Source organism: Podarcis liolepis (genome assembly GCF_965112155.1).
Source record: "Podarcis liolepis genome assembly, chromosome: 11".
Taxonomy (NCBI): domain Eukaryota; kingdom Metazoa; phylum Chordata; class Lepidosauria; order Squamata; family Lacertidae; genus Podarcis; species Podarcis liolepis.
Genome location: NC_139565.1, coordinates 41,819,761 through 41,840,161, shown reverse-complemented (window position 1 = coordinate 41,840,161; position 20,401 = coordinate 41,819,761). Strand labels below are relative to the sequence as shown.

Sequence of the window (20,401 nt, the reverse complement as noted above, 5' to 3'; positions counted from 1 at the left end):
AGGGAAAAAAAAAAACCCCCAAACAGTTCAAATAAAGCTCTAAAATGCCCTAAAAGTTTGTATTTCAAGCTGCTGGCATTGCAAGCGGCTTCCTGCAAACAGCATCCCTCACAAAACCCCAGATGTACACATAGAGACAGCTTTTGAATCCTGTCAGGTACTTTCTGGCTTCTTGTAGAGAGCTATACTAGCCTGCATATACTCCAAAATGGCAACCTCATCTCTCCTCGTTGCTATGGACACGCCATACGTCAGACCTGCACTTTTTTTCCCCCAGACCTGTTTGTTTATGACAGGCCTAGGTGCTTCCTATTATGGTGCCTGCATCAGCACAGCATGCTATTTGCCAGTAATGAGAGCCCGCGGCAGCCACTGAGGTGATCAGCATGCAGCAGAGGACAGAGATGCTGAGGAATCTGAGCATGCTCTCTGCAACTCTGCATAGAACGGGCAATTTCAATCATGGTTAAGCAGCATACAAATCACAGAGCCTGCTTTTTGCCAGATACTGTCTTGCAGTTACTAGCGGTGTGGGTGGGTGGGTGAAGTTTAAATACAGTCACACTGCTGCTACTAGTGATTGGGAAATCCTGGCAGTGGACCGTTTTAAGGAACAAGGCAAATTGACCTCTGGAAATTTAGCACTGTCATTTGTTGCCATCCCAGCTTCTGTGGAAAATCAAGCTGACGACAGCAGCTGGGTCCCCAAGTCTCAGCACTACTGCGTGGTTTGCAAAACTATTACTCATTCCTTTGTGACTCTCACTTTTCAACTTTAGAAGTGAACCTCCTTTTCCCCCCACAGCTGCAGGAGATAGTCTGTTTTGCTTCTCCAGTGGACCTGATGGGAGACTGCCCTCAGGGACGAGAGAGACAAAACCCAGAAGGAAGACATGGCAAATCTCAGAGCTCCCATCTGCCACCACTGCCAGTCCAACTAACACAACATCCACTTAGTCGAGTCACCTTGCCAAATGACCTCACTTGCTTGGATGAGACAAGGCTTAGCTCATACTGACAAATCTGGGCTCATTCACTATAAATTTGGAGATAACACAAATAATGGCCTTTCCAGTTTCCAGACAGCTCCTGCTATGTAAATCCTTAGCAGGAGCAGAGGCTGTTTCATCACTGACCATTTTGAAATCCATGAGAATGCCCAATGCTTGCAATTATTGAGCAACCACAGAATCAGCAGACGTCTGCAAGACCTGTCAGCACCCTGATAAGAGTGATTGGGAAAGTGCAATTCAAAATAAAAGCCTTCTTTTCATGGTTTTTTGAAGCTTGAATAGAACCCTATAAAGAATTTGATTTGTACAACTATTGTACAACGGCTGACTAACAACAAAAGAAAGTTTGTGTTGATATTTAGTAATGGCCTTACATTATATTTTAAAGGCTGCCACAAATGAAAGATTGGGTTCTGCAAGATAGGAAAACACTATAAAACAAAATAGGATTCCTTGATCTAATCTTTGAGCAGTCAAAAAGAAAAAGGTCCCACTTTTTATTTTCCAATTTCTCAGGAAGACAGAACATTTTAGCTAGGGGTAGGCATGGCACCTGAATCCCAAGAATCTTGCTTTAATTATTAAAATGGAGGAACACACACAGAATTGTGTCTCCAGTGTTACAAATGTTTTCCTCACATAGCTATTTGGCAGAGAGTTCATGATCATCAGGGGAGTTTTGTGGCAATGCCACATGAATGTGCAAAAACACCTCACCAAACCTATATACCTCTTGGAGAAGATAAAACTTATCTGGATGAAAAAGGAAAAGGAAAAGAAAAAGAAAGAATATAATGAAGAGCAGAGATGGAGAACCTACAGAATCATAGAATTGTAGAGCTTGAAGGGACCCTAAGGGTCATCTAGTCCAACCCCCTGCAAGGCAGAACCTGTGGTTCTCCAGATGTTGTTGGACTCCCATCAGTCACCTGGCACGTATAGGTCCCCCACCCCTAACTTAGAGCTACTGCAAAGTAATAAGGAAAGTACAAAACAAATAGTACCAATGGTCCTTAGGAAGGATGAGGTAGGGCTGAAATTTCAGCTGATTTTTTTCTAGCAACTCTTTAACAATCATCTAAAAAATATATATATATGGGGCATGTCCTTGGCCACTTACTGCTGCTACTCCACATTTAATCAGAAGCAAAAGCACAATAGGTGTAGAAGTAACTGCAAGGATATATGGGAACGACAAAACTTGGATGGGATGTGGTGATGGAGAGAAAGAATAAGGCAGGGCTAACTGAAAAGTCAGGGCTGAAGCAGGCATGGATGGATTATGAATGTCCAGGAAAGCCATTTCCCCCTTGATTTCTCTCCCACATACTTTTATCACAGTTGTCATGGCATACGCTCACTGAAGCGGATTCCAAGAAGCAGCCCATCAACCACGGTCTTTACCTAGAATGTGTCCTTTAATTATGTCTGTAAGATATCTCAGCACATATAGAAAGTGTCTGGCCTTCAACAATCATAAACCATCATCACCCACAACCAGATACAAACCCACAAACAAACTGTGTGTGTAGTGGGGAGACTTGAGCCTGGGTATTTTAGAAACTAAGTGCTTACTGGGGGAAAGATGACCTGGCAAATCAGCTGCAGAAAAGTAACATGGCAAGGAAGGAAAGTTACAGTAGTATATATGACATTATCAGACCATACAGTATTTTAGAAGCAGAGAGGTGAAAACAGTGGATCCTAGAGGTGCCCAAAATAAAGAAACAGGCAAAACTGGACCACTGCTTGACTGGAAGATGTTATGTCGAAGATGGCTTTGGAGACTGAGGGAGCCGGTTTACAACTTCCAGGTCATGTGGCCAGCATGACTAAGCCGCTTCTGGCGAACCAGCGCAGTGCATGGAAACGCCATTTACCTTCCCGCCAGAGAAGTACCTAGTTATCTACTTGCACTTTGACGTGCTTTCAAACTGCTATGTTAGCAGGAGCAGGGACCGAGCAATGGGAGCTCGCCCTGTTGCAGGGATTCAAACCACCAACCTTCTGATCAGCAAGCCCTAGGCCCACAGTGCCACCCGCATCCCTGCCAAGGTGGCTTACAACATGAAAAAAACACATAAACCACAACATAACAAAAGTAGTCACAAACAATAGATAACTCCTACCAACTTGCAGAGTTACACTCCAAATGGCATTGGGGCCTGTCTGGCTCACATCTACAGAGAGACTCCCCCATCTGAACCACCACGGGCATATTTGTTTATATTTGCAAGTGCAACCTGCTCCCCTGGCAGGACTTTCCCAGAAATTACACTTTTGCCTTTCTCTGCCAGCCTCCTTCTTCATATGCTTTTTTCAAGAAAAGTGGTCAAGATTCCCTTCCCCTTTGTGAGGTTCTGCGGAAGTTGTGTGGAAAGTCATTGAAAGAGAAAACAAAGCTTTTTACACGGGGTAAACTCTTCAGCAAGTTGCTTTTCACGCTTTGTCCTTGCTCCTTTCAAATCTTTTCATACAAGGGAGAGTGATGTCTGCCCATCCCACCCACGTCCATCTCCATGGCTACCTGAGTGTAGGGAAGCACAACCTAGAGCTAGTACAGTCCAAACAGGAGGCACTCCTTCTCCATTGCAGAACAAAGACTCAATACTCTTCTATCTCATGGCAGCAGCATCAAGGGAAGGTGATGCGCAACACAGAGAAAGCTACTACTTAATTAATATGCTAAATACAATCATTTGAACACACATGAAGAAATATTTCACCACGCTGTTTCATTCCTTCCTGCAAGCCATGGTTATTTCACAGCCTTCAAGGCAACATTGCACAGGGTCCGAATGCGGCCTGAGACCCGATCACATTCTGCTCTGATTGCCCATGAACCAGCCCACATCCACATCCAATTAACCCGTGCCATTCACCCTTACAGACCATACCAAAAGCAGCCAGCCAACAAGATGCGGTTTGCACTAGGGAAGCCTGAACAATTCAAGAAAGCAGTCTAGGAAAGCTGTCTAAATTGCTCACGTGAATGAGCGAAATTGCTTAAAAGAAGGGGGCAGAGACTGCTCCAGGGTCATAATCCAACCTCATCTGGAAGAAGTTACTTTCCTGTTCCAGCTCTTGCGATCAAGTGAGAGTCATATGATTAAGCCAAAGCTATGCGCCGAGGCCCTCCAAAAGCAACGTTAGCCTTGCTTGGAGATTTGCACGTCTGAATGGAAGAAGTCAAAATGACATCCTCTCCTAAGGTGAGAATTATAAGCAGGGCACAGGGACATCTCTGGGATCTGAATCCCCAAGTGAGAATACTGAGTCTGCCTAACACAAGCCTCCAATATTCTCAGTGGCTCTCTGTGTAACTCAATGCTTCGGGAAGGTGGGAAAAAATACCATGAGGAAAAGGAGGTTTCCTAATTTCTAACTGGCCATAACTAAGGAACAAAACCAAAGCAATGCCTTTCACCATTCTATTTGCAACTACCGGTACTCATTGACTTCTATTTATAGTCCAAATACCTCACAACTGCTTTCTAATCTACTAAGACGGCATTTCTCAAAATACACCTTAAATGCAAACTTTGGCTTTACTGGAAGGATTCCTGCTTGAGCAATTGGACTCCTACCCCTCAAATATGCTCCCTAATTCTGTTCTAGAGTGTAGTCCTGCCCCCCCCCCCGCCCCGGAGTAGATGGTGTGTGTGTGTGTGAGAGAGAGAGAGAGAGAGAGAGAGAGAAATCCTATTGTGCAGGTGGGATTCCTTGCACCCACAGGATGTTTACTTAGTGCTCTGCTGGATAGAAGCCACTTGTTCTAAAGCTCATGGGCACTTACAAAAAATTGAATATACAACACAAGATTAGCTGGTGTTTATCAAAGAGAGTGTTTGAAAAAGTGAGAAGTGACCAAAACAGAGAACATGCTGTGAATGAAGAACTCAGGATCAGGCAGCAGGTAATTAAAAAAAGATTTCTGCCCAAGATCCTACGCAGCCACTACAAACCCAGAGTAGGCCATACTTGGCTGGATGGACCAGTGGCCAGAGAACTTTTATGGTAATCAGAAAAATTATGTTTAATTAGCAAATATATCCCAAAGTTAAGGGTTCATCAGACTCCCCACCCCACCCCAGGAAGACAAGGAAACACCTAAATCCAACTAAACTATGAAATCAGTTAGCCAAAAGTCATCACACAGCCAGACATTATATAAAAATGCAGTCATATAATGAGCTGCAGATGTTTTGGGACCCCATTATCAGCTTTTTGACGTTAAAATTATCAACAGGTCACCTGTCTTCTTTGAAAGAATTTGCTAGATCAGTCAATTCCTGTTTCACTGTTTTATTATTTGTAATGATGGAAATGCAAGACTGGCCAATAAGTAAATCCTTTTAAATTGGATGTGACAGCATTATCCTTCCTCTCTAATTGGAAACAGGTTGCTCTAATCTAACATTGTGATAGGAGTTTAAAACACTGGTGAAATCGTGCTGCTATGTTAAAGCTTGTACAAAGGGCTGGTATACATATTGCAACCCATGCATAAAATGTTTGAAAACACATCTGCATGACTGCTACTGCAAGCAACAGAAATAATTTGAAATTATGGGTCCCAGTAACAGGACACATTGCATGGAGACTCTTCCCCCATCAGGCTCTCCTAGCAGCAGCTGGTGGAAGGTGGGGAGGAAACTCTCCTTGTGATGAGAACAATCTTCCCAGTCATCTCTTGCAAAAATGTGGAGGATCCTCTTATGCCTCACCTTCTAAAACTGTAGTGGAAGCAAGTTCCACCTTACTGGAAAGAGGAAATTCCCTCAACGCCACTATTTAATTCAGACCCACTGACTCACGACTGTATATATTATCTGGCATGGGGAGCCTGGTTGCTATTCCTTCTTTCTCATTTATATTTGCAATTCTACTCCAGAATCTTCAATTTGCCCTACGGGTGCAACACAGCAATTTGGCGGCAGCTGTAGCTTTTCAGGGTGTGTGTGTGTGTGTGTGTGTGTCTGGCTGGCTGGCTGTGTGCAGAAGGGGGAACTCCTATTTCTTTCTGATCTGGAGTGAGATTCTTCCAAAAAATGAGATTAAGAGCACAATCCTAGACAGATGTAGGCAGGTGCAACACCTTCCCCTGCCCCTCATCACATCTCTCCCAGTAACATTCATGGGCATGTACAGTGCTGCTCTTTGGGGCCAGTGATGTGACCCTCCTATGGTTACAACTCTGCTAAACAGCCCTACCAGTGAAACCACCTGGTGGTCTAGGGAGGGTGTGTTTGTACTGGCACATATAGATAGTAATTTTTAACTTTAGTATTTGGACGATGACCTTGACAGCAGCAGCAGCTATAGCCAGCAAGATCAACACAGCCTAACAGGGATGGCCTGCTGGGCAGCACCCCTTTGTGAAAAAGCCAAATTTGGAAGTATGCCTACAAAAAGAGTAATTTGCAAGGGAGAGTTTTTCGCTTCTGCTTTTATTCAAAGATCTCAAAGGTGTTGCTTATTTGTGTCTTTCGTTCCGCGAGCAGCCAAAAAATACGACGTTACTGTTACCCCTTGCTATTGTTTGTGTATGTCGATAATACCCAAGGTGACAATTCATACAGCTGAAAGATTTAAAGGAATCCTGTGCTGGAGGACAGCAACCTTCTTTCTACAATGTTTACTCTCCCCAGCAGTAAATGCAGTGCGTTCTTTGCAAGCCACAGTGCAATTTTCCATGCTTAGTTAGCCATGCGCGTATGTTTGTCTGTATTTTGTATGCTTATATTTATGTGATGCATGTAAATATAAATGCAGAGCTTACATACATCAATCGAGAAACCATGTTTGTTTGTTTTTTTAGTTTAAAAAAGCTCAACTTTTGAAAAAGCTGAGGGTGTTCTGGTTTTTACTTTTTGAAATATGCAAACATACTGCAAACACATTATGACTTTGCCAGCGCATCCGGTGGCATCCTCCTATTTCTCTGCGCATCACATATGTGATCTATTAAATGCTTAAGATCTCCACCCTAATAAATTCTCAAGCTAGCATTATGGAATAACTAGGCAGGGCTGGCTGCAACGTATTTAAGGGGGAGCAGGCACTGTGGCGCATTCTCCACACTCTTTTTGAGATCTCTGCATGCAGCTTAAAAAGTTGGGTGTGATGCAGAAATATATTTCATGTAATGGACCGCAATAGATTGCTGCCCCCTCCACATTGGAAAAACTCCTCTTGCCTGTCTGGCCACTGTGAAATCCTTGCCACTGAAATCTTTATGCCCTGAGAAAAAGTTGCTTAAAAGGGCAGCCTTTCGCAAAAAAAAATTATCCCTGGCTACCCAAATATGAACTGCATCTATTTACGTGGCTGTTTTTTAGAAGTCTAAAGCACTTGAGTATTTTTGATGCTGTGTGTGTGTGTGTGTGTGTGTGTGTGTGTGTAGAAGATACCTGACTTATGCATGCACCCACATCCACATGCACCCACATCTGTCCATGAACTAAAGCACACAGTGTGACTAAGCCCTAAACAGCAGTATCTCCTATCAACGCATAAAACCTACTTAGGATTATTTCGAATGGCGGGCACCTTCAACCAAAGATACCATGCAAAGAGACCCTGTGCCAACACTGCCTTCTCAACAAAGGGAAATGAACTGTGCAAGGGACAGACAGACACACACACACACACACACACACACACACACACACACGGTGCTTTTTAGAGCCAATTTCTCCTGTACAAAGCAGTGTAAGTCATGGGTCTCTAGAAAACAGACTTGTAGAGGACTAAAAGCCTAAAAGAATTGGTGCTGGTGGTGGCCAAGAACTTCCTTTTGTGGTGTGCAAATAAAAAGTAGCCCTTGGTAATAGGGGTTTATTGAGCTAACACTGACGCTTGGGCTGCAATCTAAAAAAACCAAAACACCTACATGGTGGGACTTATTCCTGAATAAGTATATGCATATAAGTGTATATGCATAGAAATGCGCTAGTTAGTGTGGCTTGGGATATTGGCACATAGTGTTTAATTGGCAGGAAAGAAATGAGCAGTGCAATCCTATACATACGTACTCAGACGTAAGCCTCTTAAGAGTTCTGTCAGATGTGCTCCCAGGTGGGATTGCAGCCTAAAACACCCACATTTCCCATTTTATGGACAAAATAAAACCAAGTAATTGTGCGCCTGCATTATAAATTTTCAGTGCTGATGTAAGGAATGCCATCATTCAGGCTGACCTTCAGAGTGGCTATAGCAACCCAACTTATTGTACATCTCATGCAGGAAACCTTGGCTGTATGATCCATTTTCTGAAACAATGGGAGGAGCAGATTTCTTATGAAATGCTTCTTTACCCACCGTATTTGGAGTTTCTACTACTGAACACATCCAAAATACAACAACTCCTTTGCAAATGCCTATCTAATTTTTTTAAAAAAACAACAACAAATCTCTACAAGCTAACTACAAGGTAGGCAGCAACACCATTGCTAAGCAATGTTTGCAAGGAAATAAACTACTGTAATGTTTATAGTGTACCTTTTTTATACTGAAAACAAACCTATCTTCTATGAGCATGAAAATATCACTTACTATTATTACTGTCAGTTAAACATAACCCTAATATGAAAAACAGCCACATACTGATATAGGAAACAAGCTGTTGCCCAAATAAACAATTCAGAAAACCCATTGCACTGCTTGCAAATGAGACTGAATTTTACTTGAAACATTTGCTTTTTTGCTTTCACCAATAATTAAAATCCACATGCAATTTTTTAATTCTATGCAGCAAGCCTTGTTCAAAATCAGTGAATAAATATCTGCTTGCTAATGTGTGTGATATTCACCAAGGAACCTTCCCGGCTGCATCTCTCTTTTGAATATACATTTGGTGGCAAACCAGCGACCGCTATTGCACAATGTGCTAAGATGCCCTGCCTGGCACATGTCTATGAAGGTGCAGGATCAAATCCTCAAGTTTGATTGCAAGAATCAAATCTGGGTTCATAGCAGTCGAATGCCAAGAGCCACAGAAAACATCCACACATATTAGATAGAGACATGTTAACAGCATAAACAGTATGTGACACTTTTATTGCAGGAGCATAAATGGTATCTCAAGCATAGGAAAGCATGGGAAAGAATCCACAAACTTGTGACTCCTGTATCCATGTGTTACATTGCACAATCAAAAGCTCAAGGAGCTTGCAAGAGTCAGAGGCTTCCCTCCCTCTTTCCCCTGCCTGTGTAGATCAAGTCTGCAGTCAGAAGTGATATTAGATTTGCCATTGCATTTATACTGCACCATTCCTCCAAAAAGATCATGGCTCTCTTCCTCACAACAACTCCATGAGGTAGGTTAGGCTGAGAGACAGTGAGGGGCCCAAGGTCACCCGGTGAGCAGCTTCACCGAGAGCCTAAAAAGAAAGTGGGGAACTTTTTCTGTTGAATGAGCAAGGTGTGTGTCAGCATTCTTGGTGATTTTAGTGCCACAATGAAAACTTGTTTCTCAAACCTAATCATGTTTTCTCAAAAATATGCTCCAGTGAAAATCAATGGAATTGATTGCTTTCGGTCAGTATGCACAAGAATCACTTACACCAAAAAGTGTAAAACGAATCTGTTTCCACCATGCACATGGCTTTGCTTGCTTTTCTCTGTTCCTTGGTATTTACAACAAGTTGTAACCACATCTCCTACTACCTTTAGTGGTTGACATTTACAGCAAAGTGCCGTACGTAAATGTTGTGTGTGCATCTTACCTCATCCTGTTTTAAAATGGCAGCACACTGATCAGTGATTACGCACAACCTTTAAATGGCATGTGAAGCTTTGAAACCCAAACTACACCACCTCTTTTGATCCGCCCACCCCCAGCCAGGCCAGTTTTGCTCCCCCCTCTCCAACTTTATTATACAACTGCAAAGGTCAAAATGATGGACCTGCCCATCTCAAATGTATGCAGGACTTTTCAATTCTGCCATCTGATTCATTCGTAGATACGATTTTATAAAAAAAGGGATCTTAAACAATTATTTTAAACCCCTGCAAAGTTTTGCAGTTCTCTGCTGGCTCACCAAAAAGTAAGTCTTTATTGAACTTAAGTTCCAGAGTAAGCATGCATAGGATGGAGTGATGCTGATAAACAGAGAATGCAAGAATCCAACTTTTAAGTTTGACCCCCAAAAGTCCCACAGAGTTTACCAAGAACTACTACCGAGTAGAAGCCTGAAGGAGGCTTGCATTTAGATCCGATTCACCTAAGTTAGATAACACACTGAGATATATTGCAGTAACACTGTGCTCCATGCACCTTTTAAGTTTGCAAACATGAATGCCTACAAGCTACTAGCTTCCTCCACAGCAAAGAAGGCATTTAAGTTTTCTTGGCACAACAGCAGCAGCTGCCTAATATTACGGATGCTCCCAGATGGGCTATTGCAGGATTAGGGCTGCTCATGCATGCAAGTTTTCTGCAACATCCGCGTGGTCCCGGGAATCGAAATGCCAGCCAGCATTTTTCTCTTTTCCCAGTTAACCAGAATTTACCATTTCTGGGGGAAGTCCGAGAAGTTAAACTGGGTGGGTGGTGGAAACTGTTGCTAATGTCCTGTTTGCGGTATCCCTTTGCAGCATTCCGGCCCCGGGGTAGGAAGCGAACTCCAGCGCTCGAGATCGCGGGCCACTTTGCTGGCGGGGAGGCAAAAACACGGGCAAGGCGAAGGCGTTGGGGAAGCAGGTGGGATGGGGGGGGGGTTTGTCCTACCTTGTTCGAGGCCATTTCGCTGACGGAGTGCCTGGTCTGCAAGGTTTCCAGCTGGTCCAGGCACCAGTCGAGCTCCTCCAAGGTCTCGCTGGCCAGTTTTTGGTAGGCCTCCTCTGCGAAGAGATAGGGAAAGGAGTACTCAGTTCGCAAGCGTTTCACAGGGCTACCAGCGAGCTCCAGCGGGGCCATCCTGCCATACCCAGCCATGGGGGGATGCCCAGTGCCCACACATGAGTGCTGCTCCTTCATATTGCTCAGCCCCAGCAATGGAGGAGAAAGGCGGGCTTGCGGCTCCGGCGGGAACCACGAAGGAACGAGAGCGGCTCCAGCCTTTCCTTAGCCAGTCCGGGCAAAAGGCACTTTTCTCTTTTTCTTTCTCTCTCTCTCTTCCCTGGCGGGAGAGCTCCGCAGGGCGCGCGCGCTGGTGGCGACTGAGCGGGGAAAAGGAGCAGGAGGCGCGGCGCGGAGTCCTCGGAGAAGGAGAGGGACGCGGCGCAGCCTCTCAGCTCGCGGAGCGCAGGGCGGAGGCGGGCGCACGGAGCCGCGTCTCTCTGGCTGGGGCTGCTGCTCTTTCTCCCGCGAGCCAGAGACTTTGGGCGACACGCAGCCCGGCGCTTTCCTTCCCCGGGGCTGGAAGAGGGCGGGCAACACCTCCTCGCCACCCCGCCCTCTTCGGGAAAGCTGCAAGCCCCAGTGAATCAGAGCGGTGGCGGAGGCTGCCGGGTGCGCGGCCGCCGCCGCCGCCGCGTTTCCTGTTTGCTCAACTTCTCTCTTTGCACAGCGCAAGCGGGAAGGGGGCGGGGGGAAGCCAGGCTTGCGGCGGCTGCTTTCGACTCTCGGGGAAGCCCGTTTCTTTCACGAGCCTCCTCCTTCCCTCCCCCTGCGGAGAGCAGTCTTCGAGGCTCTTAAGCAAACCCCCCTTTCCCTCTTTTTATAAGTTCTGCTAGGAAGGGGAGGAGAGCGCGCCTTGGGCGCTCCTGCCTTTGAACTGCCGCCGCCGCCGCCGGAGTTTTTGTGCGTTTGGTGCAGCGGGAAGTGTTTTGCCCCCGTTTGCAGTTCTGGGTTGGGGCGAAAGGCGGCAGGGTGGGGGGGGGGGAGAGACAGAGAACTCGGCATGGGAGGGAGCGCAAGGCTTGTATTGCCTGCGCCCCCCTACCCTTTTGCAAGTCGGCTCGGGCGGCGCGCACGTGGAGCCTCCTGCAGCTCGCTGCGCACAGGCTGCGGCCACCTGCGGGGGGCGGGGAGGCGAGGGCCGTGACGTGGCCAAGAAATCCCCCTCTCTCCCACCCCCGCACCCGCCCTTCCCCGCCCTCAGACAGTGAGCTCATTATATAACCACAAGCGATCGCCCCGGCCAGCGCCACTGCCGCTGTCCTGGGCCTGGAGGAGGAGAGACATAAACAAGATTAAAGACACATCGTAACCTTGAGGTCCTTGGCGTGCAACGTGCGCCCAGATGGCCAAAGCGGAGGGGAAGAGCTCAACTGAAGCAGCTTGGGCCCAGGGATGTAACATGTCTCTGCTGGAGAAGGCCTCTTACTTAGGAGAAGAGGGCGCTGCCTTCTGGCACTGAGTCGGACCAGCGGTTCATCTGCTAGCGTTCAGCCTTGGGTCCCTACACATGAAGCAGCACTGGTGCAATATGATAAAAATCACTCCGTCCCTTCCACCTGAGAGGAGTTCCCACACCATTTCCAAACGCAGCCCTGTCCTTCAACCTGCTGCAGCAATCCAAACTGGAGGTGACCGGATCACGGGTAGCTGGGCATGAAACTGATGCGCTCCCAATGCCAACTTATGCATTCGGCATCCAGATTCTGCGCATGCACACAGCCCTGCCTATGTAACCGGACAAATAACCTATCCTAGTGATGCTTACACAAAAACCCTACAAGTACGTTAAGCAAAAGAACGGAAAATCATTACCCTCCCTTCTTCCCCTGCTCTCTCTCCCCAATTCGCCACCCCCCCAACCTCACAATTTCTATGACAGCAGTGTCTCACACCGAATGCAACTGACTATGAACTGAGAATGGAGACGTTTATACCTTTGTTCTCTATGAAGACCCTTCAATAATAATAATAAAAAAAAACCTTGGGCCCCCAGTTGTGGTTGGACTACAGATGCTGGGGACTGAAGGGGGGGTCACTGCATGCTCTGCCACGGAGCTGCTGCCCCATCCCTTCTCCACACAAGTCTGTGTGCCCTTGGCAAAGGGGTCACATTGCTGCTTTCTCACAGGGCCTTGGTGGGGCACTCAAGATGACCTCTTCTCCATGGACATACAGGCCGGCCGAAAGAGGCAGTCGGATCGCCCAGCCCTCAAAGAAAAGCCTGGGCACACAGCAACTCTTGTTCCGTAAGGAGAGGCAGTCACATTCGCCTGCTGCTTCACACAGGATCCAAGTTTTAGCTTTCTCCTCCCAGGGCCTTGTCTCCAGCCTTTTTAGTGATATGCCAGAAACTGGACTGCACACAGTAACAGATGCATGAGACCTGGCCACCACGGGCAGGAAACTTCCAGGGTCTTTATTCCCCTGTGTACCCACTCAGACTCTGACAAGCATGGGAAAGAAGGTGCAAAGAGCATGGAAGGGGGGAGCATTTGAAAACTGCCTTTCTTTAGAGTAACCACGAGGTTCCAGCAATGAGAGGGACGGGTGGAGGATAAGCTGTTTCTCTGGGGGGTGGGGGAGAGACATCCGTGCACCCCCCCAATGGCACTGCCTATTCAAACACATGGCCAGTATATGCCCAAGGGCCTTGAGGAAGCTTCTGTCTGTAGTTTTCAAAGTCCGGGAACTTCCTGGTCTATAAACTACCAAGGGAGTTTCTGTTCTATGTGGCCCTCCAAGAGACTAAGTCAGAGCTTTCCAAACTTTTCATGTTGGTGACACACTTTTTAGACACGCATCATTTCATGACACAGTAACTCAGTTTTGCATCATTTCGCGACACAGTAATTCAGTTTTACTAGTAAACCGGAGGTTAAACTAACCCCTTTTCAGCCCCGGGAGGAGGATTCATGCGACACACCGACACACTAATGTGTTGCAACACACAGTTTGGAAAGCTCTGGACTAAGTGTTGCACTGACTGGCCCCTCTTTGCCGGCCTCCATTTCCTACCTGCTCCAGCCCTCTTCAGATCACAGAACATTGTGTTGTTAAGTGTTCTGTTCTCCACTTCTTATCTGATGCTGCTATCGCTACTAATCGCATATATAGCACACTTAATAGATAAAGTATTTTACCATCTCTGGATACAATCCAGCCCAAGATAAGTGCTATTAAGTCCCTTTTGGCTCCAGTGGAGGAAGAAGGCTAAGCACGTCATTAAATGCCCCTCTGAAATCAATACGGCTCACTTGTGTGCGTAACTTTTGCTGGATCATGCCTATAATCTCTTTTGGCCTCAGCACAACTCGTGGAGGGAGGGATGATGCGTTCTCACATTTCATGGAGGGAACTGAGGTCACCCAAATGGATCCATAGTGGAGGTAAGATGTGTGGACCTGAGCCTTTCATATCTCTCTCCCTGAGTCTACCAGACGACACTAGCTCTCTTTAAAGCTTATATCCCGTATTTTCTTTAGGTAACCATCATACGTCCTGAGAATTACAGTTAATATTTGCACAGTCAGTTTCAATGCAATGTATATAAGTCAGTCTAGCCAAAGATTTAGCAGCAAAGGCATTTCCAAATACTGCAGTATGTTTACTTTAAACAAAATCCCCGACGGAAGGTGTGTGAATGACGTGTTCATCACAAAGTTTGCTTTGGGAGAAGGAGGGGTGGCGGGAATCTCTTCCAAAAGTTTACCTCAGAGACTCAATATCAACGGGGGTTTATTTGATTCTGCTTCCTCCACCCCCCAGGTGTCACCTGGCAACTGAGGGAGAGGAAGCCTAGGCGACAGGGAAGAATCTAAGCCAGGATTTCCAAGGACCAAGTCCCAGGTCTTATTCCCAATGCAGGAGCTTAAATGTGGAAAATACAGAATGAGATTTTAAAGTGACTCTGAGCATAGGTGCCAACTCCCTGGGGCCCTGGGTGCCCAAGCACCCACAACATTCCCCATGAAGGGGCCGGGCACCCACAAATTTCAGTGCCAGGGCCATGCATACTGCCTGGCATCCGCGGCCCTAGTCACCCATGATCGCAGGGCAAAGCTGGCACTCCTGACTTTGAGCATGTGCAGCATTTTTCATCACTGAGTAACACAGTCTGCCCCATGACATTTGGCGAGAGACACAGGACTCCAATATTATGGGCACTGCAACCCAGCAGGCTTTAGCTACATAGCCAACATTCATATTTGAAATTTGCACCACTGTTGGCAGAGGAAGATACAAGCTATCGGCACTCCTACGGACAGATTTTTAAATGTGCAAAGAAACTGACTGAAGATATCCCCACTGGCGGGATTCTCCACATGCGTCTTGTTGGCCACTGTGAGAACTGGATGCTGGCCTCGTTGATGATGACTCATTAAATTTGTAGATCGCCCTTCACCCGAAGATCTCAGGGCGGTTCGCAGCATAAAAGTACAAGAAAGAAACACAAAATACATAATAATAAAACAACAACCCAATAATCCTTTCTCCCATAAACATATTTAAAAGGATATAGGGTATTAATCAGCCTGGTTGAAATGGAACGTTTTCACCTGGCACCTAAAGGTGTATAACAGGTGCGCCAGATGGACTTCCCTGGGGAGACCATTCCACAAGTGGGGGGCCACTGCAGAAAAGGCCCATTCTCGTGTTGCCACCCTCCAGACCTCTAGACACATGAAGAAGGGCCTCAGAGGAAGATCTCAGGGTATGGGTCGGTTTATATGGGGAGAAGCAGTCCTTGAGGTATTGCAGTCCTGAGCCATATAGGTCAAAACCAGCACTTTGAACTGGGCCCAGAAACTGGCAGCCAGCGCAGTCAGGCCAGGATCAGTGTAAGATGCTCAAACTGTCTTGCACCAGTGAGCAACCTGTCCACCGAATTCTGCACCAGCTGAAGTTCCTGAACCCTCTTCAGAGGCAGCCCTACAGTGTGGTGTAGTGGTTAGGAGTGGTAGACTCGTAATCTGGTGTAATCGGGTTCACTTCCCCACTCCTCCACATGCAGCTGCTGGGTGACCTTGGGCTAGTCACACTTCTCTGAAGTCTCTCAGCCCCACTCACCTCACAGAGTGTTTGCTGTGGGGGAGGAAGGGAAAGGAGAATGTTAGCCGCTTTGAGACTCCTTCGGGTAGTGATAAAGTGGGATATCAAATCCAAACTCTTATTCTTATTCTTCTATAATGCATTGCAGTAATCTAACCTTGATGTTACCAGAGCATAGACAACAGTAGTTAGGCTGTCCCTGTCCAGATAAGGGAGCAGCTGGGCCACCAACCAAAGTTGGTGGAAGGCACCTGAGCCTCAAGTGACAGCAAAGGGTCCAGAGGTACCCCCAAGCTTCATACCAGCTCCTTCAGAGAGGGAGTATAACCCAATCCAGCAAGGCTCTGATGTTTATGTTCTTAATTTCTTAAAAATAATAACAACTTGGTAATACAAAGGTGTTGAGAGCTGGCTAAGTACTTTGTTACTGCATATATAAGTTTGCTCTGCACCACTTATTTACCAGTGACATTGTTATTTATCTATACAGTATTTATCAATTATTCAACCGAGATTGTGTCTGATCCAAGAACACTGGAAACAACAGAAAACCTCTGAATCTATAGACTTGATACCTTAACACCACACAGCCTAAACCTGGAGGATAATACCAGACCTATGACTCAACTAGTGCAAATGCAATTCTTTGGAATATTTCATTTTCTGAGCCACCTTGGCTACACCATCTTTTGATTCACAACAAGCAGCTGAAGGAGGCAGGAGGGTGGAGTTCAACTTAGCATGAATGCAATAGTTCAGTCAGTGCAAGCATTTGCTTGTAGATAGAATTATCTTCCCTCTCCTCTCCCCACTCCTGGCTCACTGTTCTGGGGGATCGAGCAAACCTTCTGAGTAGATTGGGGGTAGCCGAGGTGGGTGCACTGGGTGGCGGGGAGAGACAAGGCCCCATTGCTCCAGCTGGAATCCTTGTGCTGTCTTCCACTAAGGGAACGGAGTAGCTGAATCTGGCCCAAAACGTTTTGCTATAAGAAATCAAGCTTTTGTTTTTTCCAGCCACATAGCCTTCAGAAACTGTCAAGGGTTGACTGCATCACAGTCCATAAATGATGCTAGCTGTGGACTTGAGTCAATCGTTTTAGACCTCAAGCTTGAAATGTTTGAAAGAAATACTGTATATTTTGAATCTCTCCTCCATCCCCACTGCCACAATGGCGGACTGGCTGCAGGAACAAAGTTGTGGAACTGAACAAAAGTTAACGCTACCTAAAAATACCCTTTCTAATTTTTTCTAGATGATATTTAATGCACTCACCAAAACATTAGGCCACTTTTAAGGAATGTACAGTGTTGGCAAGCTGCCATGGCATATTAATGCACATTTTGCTGGGTTTCTACATCATTTCAACTATACAATCTTACATAATAACCAAGAGAATGCTTCAGTCCATAGGAACAATAAATGCTTGTCCATGTTACAAAGGGACTGCCAAATGTTGCAGAGCAACTCGGAGCTGGGGTAGAAATGTATTAACAAAAATGATGCAGTGTGAGTTGCCAAGCTGAGACCATTTTACTATGTCTCCAATATCATTTTCATTACATCATTAACAACAGTCCAAGTTGCTCACTTCTCTAGAATAGAAAGGTTTCCTCCAAATATACAGGCCTTGCCTTGCGCCAAAAGATAAAATAAAATGCCCTGTGATAATTTAAAGCTGGGACTTTTCTGAGAGTTTATGAATCAAAAGAGCAGCGGCGGCCAACTTCACTCTTAATCATATGACAGAGGGCTGCAATCTTAAGCTTGTTTGTTCACCAAATTCGGTGGAACTGAGGGCAAGTTGACCATGCATGCTTATTCCTTGATGACCTAAACATCCAGTCTTGACTTGCATGTGTGTGAAGGAGACATCGAGGACCAGAGTCAAAGACAGAATTTCTGCATCACCTCACATCACTTCCAATGAAGTGTTCTTCAGTGGAGTCAGTTTTCCCATTCCATTGCAAGTCATTAGAGAGGCACATGAATATGTAAAGCCACTATCAGTTCCACAGAGTTCAAGGAAACTTGCTTCCAAGAAAATTGTTCGACTGAAGTGTCTGTGATTTGTTTATCCTTGGAGCGGAAACAAGGAGCAGAATGAGATGGTAAAATGGACTGCATTTTAAAATGTTCCCTGCATTAAAACACAGAAGAGAGAGGGAGAAAGTGTGCAAGCCTTAGGGTTTGATCCTGATCTATCCTCAGGGTAGGGCCCCATGCTGCAATATCTAGAAACAGGTAGAGCTGTTACAATTCCTTCCCACGGTAGTCCTCATCCTACAGAATTTATTTATTTCATAAAATGTATACGCCGCTTGATTGTAAAACAAACAAAAAAACATTGAAAGGATAAAACAAAAATTTATAACCCTACTTGAAAACATACAAAAGTTAAAGCACTAAAGCAGATTTAAACTACCTCAACTTTAAAAGGCTGTTGTCTTGTTGTTGTTTAAAGCCACTTTATAATACACTCTGATATTAAAAGCAAAAGCAAAACAGAACAAACCGACCACAATGTAACAGAAAACTGAGCTTAAAAATACAGCCTCCTATGGCCAATGATGAGGTGATTGATGCAGATGTGAGCTGCAAACCAGCAACATCTGGTGGGCCCTAGATTCACTATCCTGTTCTAGCGGCAGATTTATTGAGAAAAACAAACCTATTACTTATCAAAAGGACAGGGCTTCTGTAACTGTTGTCCTTTTTCGATAATAAAGTTTCAGAAGATACGCAGTTCAGAAATACACTGGATTTATCTAATCAAGATCCCTCAAGCAATTAAAAGACTGGGCGTTTGTTTAAATGTTTCAAAAATAATACCACCTCCCTCTCTGGTATAATTCTTCAAACAGACGTCATCACTGCTCCTACCCCACAATTTAGCAATGGGTTACATTTTCTGTCTGTGTTGCAGTGCTGGTATAGCACGGGGGCCAACAGTTCGATCCTGGGCATGTCTACAATCATTGTGTGCAATGGCTCTTACTTTCCGGAAAGGGTGCCCAGCATTGCAGCCTAAGGTGCTGGGCTGCAAATCAAGAACTCCTTGGATCTCCTGTCACCTAAGGGATGGACATAGGAAAACTACTCTTTTTCTTTTGCTTGCCTGTAACGTGCCCTTGAACTCTGATGCCTTTTGATGGACTGGGTGGAGGATAGAGAGAGGTGTGTGGAGAGAGTGAAACTAGCCTACTGCACCTAAGGTATAATTAACATTTGTGGCTCCACCCACTTTGCCTCTGGCCCCACCCACCACCAGCATGAGGTTCTCAGAAGGTTGTCCAGAGGGAAATGCAGCTTGACTTCACCCTTGGAGGCACAACTCCATTGTCTCTCGAGACTGAGGATGCCAACAAGGTTGAAACACACACACCTTACGCAATTGTTGTAAGGCCTGCATCCAGACAATGCCTTTGAGCTGCTCTGAACATCTGAAAGCTCTAAACAAACATTAAGTATTGTTTCAAGGCAATTTATTCTTCCTTAACATGTTTTGTGATACCGAAACCTGCGCTCTTCCTGCCAATCTCTCACTTTAGGCAATAGGGGAACTTCTTATTGGGAGGCAAATATACTTGGATGTCGAAGGGGAGGGATTGTGGAGGGAAAATGGCAGCCAGGGGATGGGCACAAGAGACCCCCCCTTCTCCCCTCCAGATACCCAGTCCTCTTCCACTCTGCACATGAAGAGTTAATAAAGGATTGGGGAATCCCATGTTCATTACCATACACTGACTTGGGATAGCTCAGGGGGTAGAGCATGAGACTCTTAATCTCAGGGTCATGGGTTCGAGCCCAAGGCTGGGGAAAAGATTCCTGCGTTGCAGGGAGTTGGACTAGATGATCCTCGGGGTCCCTTCCAACTCTGCAATTCTATGGTTCCATGTAGTTTTACCCTTCGGTAAGCTGAGCGAATATATTTGACAGCAGCTTGGCTGCAGGAATCCCCAGAAGTACAGTTGTACAGTGGTGCCTCGCAAGACGAAAAGAATCCGTTCTGTGATTCTAGCGGTTTTTTCGTCTTGCGAAGCAAGCCCATTGACGGATTAGCGGATTAGCGCTATTAGCGCTATTAGTGGCTTTTAGCGGCTTATCGGATCAGCTGATAAGCGGCTTAGCGGCTTAGAAAAAGGGGGGAGGGGAAAAAACTTGCAGAAACTCGCAAGACATTTTCGTCTTGCGAAGCAAGCCCATAGGAGATTCGTTTTGCGAAGCACCTCCAAAACGGAAAACTCTTTCGTCTAGCGAGTTTTCCGTCTTGCGAGGCATTCGTCTTGCGGGGCACCACTGTACCTTGGAAGTCAAATAGAATCCATACCGGAAGTTTGTTCGACTTCCAAAACATTCAGAAACCAAAGCGCGGCTTCTGATTGGCTGCAGGAAGAAGTCGCAGAAGTCCAGTCGGACATTCGGCTTCCAAATACAGTGGTACCTCGGGTTAAGTACTTAATTCGTTCCGGAGGTCCATAGTTAACCTGAAAC

The 20,401-nt window shown here is 45.8% G+C and overlaps 1 protein-coding gene across 11 annotated transcripts in view; it reads right to left on the bottom strand.

Annotated features, from left to right (window-relative positions):
• The window catches only part of PDE4D (phosphodiesterase 4D), a 624,753-nt gene that overhangs the window by 44,151 nt on the left and 560,201 nt on the right, over window positions 1-20,401 (bottom strand). For 10 of the 11 annotated variants that reach the window (XM_083465254.1, XM_083465252.1, XM_083465253.1 and 7 more), the window contains one exon: window positions 10,747-10,859. In XM_083465254.1, coding sequence (XP_083321380.1) covers window positions 10,747-10,859 — 113 coding nt within the window. Of the gene's footprint in view, window positions 1-10,746; window positions 10,937-20,401 lie in introns of all 11 variants that reach the window. The other variant, XM_083465251.1, reaches the window with a different exon arrangement.